Below are 9543 nucleotides of genomic sequence, written 5' to 3'. Positions count from 1 at the left end.
CAAAAAAAAGGAGATGAGTCGATGAGATATTCGGACTTACCTTCGGCGACAACAACTAGCACAGACGACAAGGAGGTCATTGCAATGTGATAGGGGGCTGTGACAATGGAGAGGAGATCACGAACTAGCGTCGAGGGGGCTAGGGTTGAACTAAAGGCTCTAAAGTCTGATCGAGGGGAAGGAGAATATGGGGCCCTAGGCAGGGGGCTTTAGATCGAGGTGGTTTAGGTTAGTAAATCCAAAACGACACCATTTTGAGTTCACTAGCTTAATTAAAAAAAAAAAAAAAAACCCTAGGCGCCAAAACAATGCCGTTTTGGTCACTTAAGGGATTTAAAAAAAAAAACTATATTATATAATTATATAATTATAATACATATATAATATATATATATATAAACGGGGTAGGGCAACGTATTATGGGGTGGGGCCGTCGCCATGCCAACAGGATAATTCACCCCACCACACGGGGGTTGGGAGGACACCCCTAAATTTTACTGTAATGCTTGTTGATTTATATTTCTGGTAGTTTAGGAGTTGTACTTGCTGAGATGTGTAAAATTTCATTTAGTTGTTCGAACTATCATTCTTCTAGTAGACGATATGTCAGGGGATCGTGGATCAGTACTCAACCAATTGGACAAGGTTGAGTAGGCTACATTGGACGCTTGAGGAGTTTATGGAGTTGGTGCTCCCACTTTTGGATTCCATTTTGGGGCTTATTGCTGATTTGCGTGAGCGGCTTGATATTTAGTTTAGTAGTTTTATTATGCCTGTACTTATGGAGTGTAGTCTCCAATACATGTTCTGATTCAAACTCAATGTATAACTTTTGATATGTGAATACTTGTAGAATTATGACCATGTTTTGGGATATAGCATTATGGTACATAGTGTATTACTAAAAAAAAATTATCTACTGTAAATACTGCATACTACTAGATGCATGCTAAGTGTGTTGTATCCTCAATTGTCATAAACGAGGTATATAATCAAGTGTTGCATGTTCCGATACTTTAAGCTCCGTCAAATATCAAGCGGAGTTCGGGGGCATTAGGTAAAGAAAATTTCTATTTAATATAGTTATTTGCACAAGTATTTTATGATTAAGAAGTAGTTGCCTATTGTACAGATTGTGTATTATCTTATTAGAATTATAGTATACACTATTCCAACGAATTAGTGCCTTTATCTGAGCGATCCACAATCGACGAGAATCTATCATTTTCCTACCTCTATCCTGATAAGCTGAAAACAAATCTCTTCTTTTTTGTTTAGTAATAGTTTTAGTAAGTCTTGAATAAGCCCTTAAAAAACTTGAAAAAACTTGATGCAAATAAACGATTTTTTGTTCTATGTTTTCAAGCTATATATCATCGTTTAGTTTTGGTTATTGAATAAATGTAACTTCGATGAATAACTTATTTCCCTTCTTTAGTATAAAATAAAAACTCCAATGGATTTTTCTATTATAACATTCTTGACCATGATCTTTATTTTTTTCTTTTAGGCAAAAATGCATATTAAATAAAAACACTAAGTAGTAAATCTAAATGGATAAAAAAATGGTTGGTTACATTGTTTCAATGGTTAATTTTAAATGGCAAGGTGCCCTCTATGCTATTATTAACTTGTATAGTTCACACTCCTTTGATTCTACTTATGAATTATCTAATAATCAATCTTTTACAACAAGATCTATAATGATTTTAGTTATAAAAATTAGCTGTATAGTTGACCCTGTTACTCCGTCGTTGCAAGAGAAAGGGTATGATCTTTTTGCCTTTTAATTTAAATAATATTTTTCTTGCCTAATGGATAACCATTTGGTTATATTCAATGTTTTTATACTACATGTCATCCGTATAGTATCATTTGATCGGTATATTTTTAATAAGATTTAAATTTTAAAATTTATTTTATAAATTAAATTATTTATGTAGAGACTATGTGACGTAGAAGTCTTAGAAATTATTTATCTTTTTTTTTTTTTTTTGACTCTTTGAGAAACGTAGATCTAACGGTCTAACCCCACCCAGTCAGTTGCTAAAAAGGCAAGTGGGGGAGGATTAGCTTGGAAGCGACCATGAGTGAGAGCACTACACCCTTTCTAGAGATGGAAAGACCATTGAAGAGGCCATTTAGCTCAACTGCTCACTGTCCAATTTGGTAATTTTAAACGCTCTGTTTACAGTCGGGCTCCAGCCTCCAGATCATTAGACAAGCGATACAGCACCTCCCGGCTCCCAGCGACCTTTCTGACAAACATTTCCCGGAAACGAGTAGCCCTTTCTCCAACCGAAACCCAAAACCGCGACCAATTACGCTCCTCATTCCACCATTCTCGATCTGTCCGTTTGGCCAAGATGCAGTGGTTTCACCTACTCACTTTGTAGTAGTGCCTTCAACTTGTTTCGCCATAATTGGCTGGAAGATTATTAATTACGAGTTAGAGCTTCATTAATGGCTGTCCCTGTTGAGGAAGCCATCGCAGCTCTTTCTACATTCTCGCTAGAGGTAATTCTGCGATTGCTCAAAATAGTATTATCAGCAACTTGTTCAGTGAGAAGTTTAATATAGTAAAAAAGAGGAGAAAAGTGGAATGTTATATAATGTTATTTTGAAAAATCTATAGATTTCATCACGTTTAAAATGTATATATAGTCATTTTGCGGATGAATTGTGTAGGATGAGCAACCAGATGTACAAGGACCAGGAGTTTGGGTGTCAACTGAGAGAGGTGCAACCGAGAGTCCAATCGGTATTCATTTCTTTAAAATTTCTAACTTATAAGGCTTTTTGGTGCTTAATATTTTTGTGTGGGACGCTAATTTTTTATGGGAAAGAAATCTTTGCTCAAGTATTACATGCTTCCAAAATGTCATTTCTACTGATGCAAAACTTTTTAAACGTTATTTATGATATGCATACAATGGTGGTTCAACTGGATTTTGATGCATCTATACAAATTGTCCATGAAGGGAAGGCTACGGGATTAATTCAGGCCTTGTATTATTGGAAACTGTATTCTGGTCTTTTTTGTTTTACCGTTTCTATTTAACTCTCTATCATTTAATTTTTTGGGCCCAAGTATTGTGAAAATCTCCACATTTGAATAATTGAGGAAGAATATTTGATTTGCAAAAAGAATTAAATTCAATATATAAGACTCCTAGTACAGTGATGAAGCCATACAGAAATTTTTGCAGTCCTGAAAATATGATACAAAATATATAACCAAAGTTGTAAAAAATATATGATATATAAGCAAGAGAGCATATGTGAAAGGGAGGCAAAGAGAACATCATAAATGAAAGGAGAGAGAGAGAGAAAAGGGGAAAAAGAAGTATAATACGAGGTGTTAGAAACCTATTTAACAATTATAATTATTTGAATGCAAGTCTATCTTAACAAGTAATAGTCCCTTTGAGAAAAAATATTGTCTTTGTAAATTGTAAACTTAGCTAATTAAACTTTTAGTCTATAATAGGTTGTGAAGTATAATGTATCATTCAAGTTGTGAAGCCTAAGGAAGAGACACATTGTTCTGAATAATTGTTGCTACATGTGTGAGAGGAGTAGTGTAATACCACAGATTGAGTATAGGAATTAGGTGGTTAATAAGATCCCACGTTACTTTGGAGAGAGAAGTTCTTGCCCTTTACAATGATACTAATGGGCTCCAATTTTAATATTTACTAGTCCTTCTGGAGTGTAGGCCCAAATGTAGATTGGAGATTTCCTTGGGTTGTTACAAATAGTATTAGAGCCAAGTTTCAATCCTGTAAGTTGAAGGTTACATCTCGTTAGAGATTTAAGGGGGGAAGATTGTTATGTTGGATTGAGTGTAGGAGGATGGTGAATTGGATCACACATTGCTTGGGATGCAGAAGTTCTTGCCTTTTCTAATATTCCAATGTGCTCCAATTGTAACATTGATTTGTCTCTTTGGAGTATATGCCGATATTGAGACTGGGCTTTCATTGGGTTGTTACAAGTGGCGAGTCCCTTGATCATCTTGTACTACATTGTGAGATTGCTTGTGCTGTGTAAAGGCTTCTTTAATCAAGTTCATTTGGCTTGAGTCATGCCTAGAAGAAATGGGACCTTTCTCTTTTGAAAAACTAATGCATCTAATATTTTTTAACGAGCACAGAAGTTAGAATTTGATTCATTGAAAAGTTACCAATTTATCAGAATTACTAGATACAAAATACAAATTATATTTATACTTATATCTTTTTAATTTTTTTTGGTTGGCAAATTAGATTAAGAAAATTAAAGAAAGGCACAATAGCAGGCGGTGGGAGATCCCAACAAACATCCCAAACCAAACATTATAATACAGAAAATAAAAACAGAGCTGGAAATGGAATCTAATGATTTTGGTCCCTTAATTTCTCAACTCATGATTGAGAAAATGCCGTCATGGAGATGCTTTCAGTGGTTGAAGGAGAGTCCATCAGCGCTAGGGTGTGCACTACAATTGTTCGTATTTGGAGTGGTTGTTGAGGATTTCCTCTCCCACTTTGTTGGATTAGGGAGCATACAAAGGTAACTACTTTTAGTTTACCACAGATTAGTTTCTTCTCTCTCTTCTCTCTTTTCTCTCCGTACACTTGAGATTACAATGATCCATTTTGATGGTGGGTGTACCAGAGGTGATTAGATTAGTTTCTTAGTCCAGTTGTGTGTCTTAATCTAGGAGTAGTTGTGCTGAAATGGGGTGGATTAGGAACATCATTATTGACCAGAAATGCTTTGAGTTTGAGAAGGTTAGTGAGAGGTGGTGGAGATGTACAGAGAGCAGTTGTAGAGCTGTTAATCATGTATCTCTTGAGCAAGGATCACTGGGGTGGTTGGCTGCAATGGTTAAGGAAGGAGTAGCATACCGGGGGCTACCAGAGTTTGTTAAGTCACGTAGAAGTGTGTCTCAAGTTTTGGTGTTACAGCGACAACGTAACTCTTATGGGAGTTTTTTCTCCTTATCAGAGTTTGGACAAGGGAAACGTCGTGGGGTGTTAATGATACCAGAAGGAAAGAAGGGGGTGGGGTGGAGGAACCTTGAGGAGTTGCTGTAGGAACTCACAGCATCATACTCTGGTCTGGGAGGACAAAACAGGGGTAGTTGTCCATTTCAAATTTCTTCATCGTTGCAGAGGAACCAGTCCCTTTCGTATAGTGAAGCCGTGTCTCGAGCGCCAAAATATGCAGAGGGAGCAGTTGAGTTTTCCTCTCTAGTGAAGAGACATTGTTGTGTAGGGGATGGCAGAGGGGTGTCGGGGTTGAATATGGAAACTGTGGTGCATGCGTTGGCTGAAATGGAGAAGCAAGTGGGAATTTTGCAAGAGTCTTTGGCTTTATTGAAACGCAGTGTTGAGGAGGGGGGGAATGTGGGTCTGGGCCAGGTGGAGGAAAGGTCCATGCAGGTGGGCTCTGAGGAAATTGGAAAAGAACCGGAAATAAGGGGAGAGGAGGAAATGCTTAATGGGCTACAGAAAGGCAAGGGGAAAATGGTCCCCATCGGGCTGGGGCCTTCCAAAAGCCCACGCAAGAAGTGGGTAGTGTCTGGTGGCCGAAAACAGGTATCGGCTGTGGGTCTCTGCAAGGGGCCCGATACGCATCAAGTGGGCCCGAGTCTTGGACCGGGTCTCGGACAGAAATGGTTGATGGAGGGAGGTGAGCCGTCAGGTGGTGATCCGATGTTGATGCCGCCGCTGGAGGAGGAGACGGCGAGGGAGCGTTCTCTCGGTCAAGTTACGGAATGTCCAGTAACACAGAAGTTTTCGTTTTCAGGGTCTGAACGGATATAGAAAGGGCCGATGGAGGCTTGTGATGTAGTAGGAGAAAGTTTGAGTATAGAACCAGGGGAAATAATAGAGGGAGATTTTTTGCCTCTCAGCGTGGTTGACCAGCAAGTGGAGGGAATGGCTATTTCTATGCCAATTGACTTAGTGCAAGCTAATCTCAGATCTTGGAGAGAAGTATGTAAGTTTGGGGAGGAACATGAGGAATCTGTTTTGAATTCCTTAGATATGGTGACTAAGGAGATCTCGGCAGATCAAGAGAAAATAGAGGGGGAGGGAAACCTGGTCCTGTTTGACCCGTGTGACAGTGTGTTAGAGGGTGAGGAAGATGATGTTGCAGATCCAACCCCTATCAGCATATTATCTCCTACTAGATCATCCGAATGGTTGTTGAAAAAGATAGAGGATCTTCAAAATTGTCTGGGAATCTCTTGTGTGGGTTATGAAGAACAGTTTAAAGCATTGATTATAGCCATTGAGGCAGGACAGCAGGGGGCTGGGTCTAAAAGAGAGAGGGAGTTAAGGAGACTCACCAGGTCCATTAACTATGATGGCAAGGAGGGGAGTGCAAGCCGTGGAAGAAATAAAGGGAGGGTCGGATCAGCTGTTAAATGAAGCCTAAAATTATAAGCTGGAATGTTAGGGAACTTAACGAGATTAACAAACGTCTCCATGTAAGAGCTTTATTAAGACAATGGAAGGGGGATATAATTTGTCTACAGGAAACAAAGTTGAAGCAGATTGATAGAAGAATTATTAGAAGTTTGTCGAGTTGCATTTATGTAGGGTGGAATTTCTTACCGTCGAACGGGGCTTCCGGGGGGGATCCTGATTATGTGGGATAAGAGGGTGGTGGAGATGATAGAAGAGTTTGTGGGAGAACACTCGGTGGGATGTCTCTTCAGAAATATAGATGATGGTTTCTTGTGGGCTTTTGCTGGGGTTTATGGCCCTAATATCGTTAGCGAAAGGAGGTTGCTTTGGGAGGAGTTAGCTGGGTTATGCTCGTGTTGGGAAGCGCCATGGTATATCGGAGGGTATTTTAATGTGACTAGATTTTCTAGTGAGAGATCAGGGGGGGCTGGTCAAAATCAAGCCATGGCAGATTTTTCAGACTTCATTTCCGAGATGGGACTTATGGATATACCGTTAATGGGAGGGGAATTTACTTGGTCCAACAACCATGCGTGGTCGAGGTTGGACAGATTTATTCTTTCCCCTTCGTGGGAATCACAATACGCCGGCCTAACTCAGAAAAGATTCCCGAGAATATGTTCGGATCATTTTCCCATAATGTTAGATGGTGGTGGCATACAAGGGGGTAGAAGGCCATTTAAGTTTGAAAATATGTGGCTAAAAGTTGAGGGGTTTGTGGATTTGATTAGGCAATGGTGGAGTTCATATTCCTTCGAAGGCAATCCGAGCAAGGTTTTGGCGGAAAAGTTGAAAGCATTGAAAAAGGATTTGAAGATATGGAATGAACAGGTTTTTGGTGATGTAACCTCTCAAAAAAAGGATTTGTTTCAAGAGTTACAAACCTTGGAGGGAGTAGGGGAGGGGAATAACCGTAAAGTTCAAGTAATTGCTGAATTAGAAAGATTGATTTTAATGGAGGAAATATCATGGCGACAAAAGTCAAGGACTTTGTGGCTAAAGGAGGGGGATAAGTGTACACAATTCTTTCACCGGGTGGCTAATGCGCATATGAGATTCAATGCTGTTGAGTCTATGAACATTAATGGTGAAAATATTTCAGATCAAGAGGTCATAAAAGAACATGTGGTGGGTCATTTTCAACAGTTGCTAGCGGAACCGCATGAATGGAGGCCGACTCTAGATGTTTTAGCTTTTGAGACCATAGATCAAACTAGTAGAGCTTGGTTGGAGAGACCGTTTGAAGAGGAAGAGATACACCAAGTAATTAAGAAAATGAATAAGGATAAAGCACCAGGGCCGGATGGTTTTGCTATGGCTTTTTTTCAATCTTGCTGGGAGGTGGTGAGAGAAGAAGTATTGCTGGTTTTTCAGGAATTTTTTGCGCATGGCAAGTTTGAAAAAAGCTTAAACGCAACTTTTATTGCTTTAGTCCCTAAAAAGGCTGGGGCAATGGAGGTCCCTGATTTCAGACCAATAAGTCTTGTGGGCAGTGTGTATAAAATACTCTCAAAGGTTCTTGCTAATAGAATGAGCACGGTAATGGAAAAGATCATTTCTAAATCTCAAAACGCCTTTGTGAAGGGGAGGCAAATTCTAGACTCGGTTCTTATAGCAAATGAATGTTTGGATAGTAGAATCAGATCCGGAATCCCAGGTATTTTGTGTAAACTTGATATGGAGAAGGCGTACGACCATGTGAATTGGGACTTCTTGATTTATTTGTTGGATAGATGTGGTTTTGGGGCAAGATGGAAGCGGTGGATAAGGCACTGTGTATCAACGGTGCGATTCTTGGTTTTGATTAACGGGGACCCAGTGGGTTTCTTTAATAGCTCGCGGGGGCTGCGGCAAGGAGATCCTCTATCTCCCCTATTATTTGTTCTGACGATGGAGGCATTAAGTAGAATGGTGTCAGCGGCAGTAGGGGGTGGTTTTTTCTCAGGTTTTAACATGGGGGGCAATCATGACTCCATCATTATTTCTCACCTTTTGTTTGCAGATGATACTTTATTATTTTGCGAGGTAGAGGCAGGTCATATAGAGTCTTTGAAAGCTATTTTGCTTTGCTATGAAGCCGTGTCCGGGTTGAAGATCAATCTCGCTAAAACGGAGATGGTTGCGGTGGGGGAAGTAAAGAATATCAGGGGGTTAGCCAATATCTTGGGTTGTGTGGTCTCTTCCTTGCCTTTGAAATATCTGGGCCTTCCACTGGGGGCTTCGTTCAAAGCAAGGTCTGTTTGGGAGGGGGTGCTGGAAAAATTTGAACGTAGACTGGCTGGATGGAAAAAGGTATACTAATCAAAAGGGGGGCGACTAACTTTGATCAAAAGTACTCTATCTAACCTTCCTACATACTTTCTATCCTTGTTCCCACTCCCAGCTAGCATAGCGCAGAGATTGGAGAAACTTCAGCGAGATTTCCTATGGGGTGGGATAGGAGAAGAGTTTAAGTATCACTTGGTGGGATGGGATAGGATATGTACTTTATTGAGAGATGGTGGGTTGGGGGTTCGGGATATAAGGGCTTTTAATACGGCATTATTGGGCAAATGGTTGTGGCGGTATAACTTTGAGAGGGAAGCATTATGGAAATGAGTGATTGATATAAAGTATGGTAGTGAGTGTGGGGGTTGGTGTTCAAGAGAGGGAAGGGGGACTTATGGGGTGGGGCTTTGGAAGTATATAAGGAAGGGGTGGGATTCCTTTTCTCGTAATACCCGGTTATGTTTGGGAGATGGTAGAAGGATCAGCTTTTGGATGGATAGGTGGGTGGGTGATTTGGTTCTAAAAGATGCCTATCCCACAATCTTCGCTATTGCACGGGAAAAAGAAGCGGTGGTGGCTGATTTGAGGGTGATCAATCAAGACACACAGGAATGGAATATTAGCCTTACCAGGGATGCAAACGATTGGGAAGTCAATGACTTGCTGGAATTTATGAATCTACTGTACAGTGTGCCCATTGCTGCCACAACTGAAAATGTGATGTTTTGGAGTCCGAATAGAAAGGGGAAATTCTCGGTACGTTCTTTTTACGAAGCCATTACCATGCAACAAAGGCCCAAGTTTCCGTGGAAGA

The 9543-nt window shown here is 40.1% G+C and overlaps 1 protein-coding gene across 1 annotated transcript in view; it reads left to right on the top strand.

Moving 5' to 3' along the window:
- The first annotated feature begins 2063 nt into the window (after window positions 1–2063).
- LOC122314682 (protein PIR) overlaps window positions 2064–9543 on the top strand; it is a 66729-nt gene continuing 59249 nt past the window's right edge. The window contains exons 1-2 of the mRNA XM_043130189.1: window positions 2064–2517; window positions 2689–2761. Of these exons, the coding sequence (XP_042986123.1) occupies window positions 2464–2517; window positions 2689–2761 (127 nt within the window). The 5' untranslated portion in view covers window positions 2064–2463. The remainder of the gene's footprint in view (window positions 2518–2688; window positions 2762–9543) is intronic.

Source organism: Carya illinoinensis, chromosome 7, assembly GCF_018687715.1.
Source record: "Carya illinoinensis cultivar Pawnee chromosome 7, C.illinoinensisPawnee_v1, whole genome shotgun sequence".
NCBI classification, from domain to species: domain Eukaryota; kingdom Viridiplantae; phylum Streptophyta; class Magnoliopsida; order Fagales; family Juglandaceae; genus Carya; species Carya illinoinensis.
Note: the sequence above shows the minus strand (reverse complement) of the source record. Positions and strands in the feature narration are given on the sequence as shown.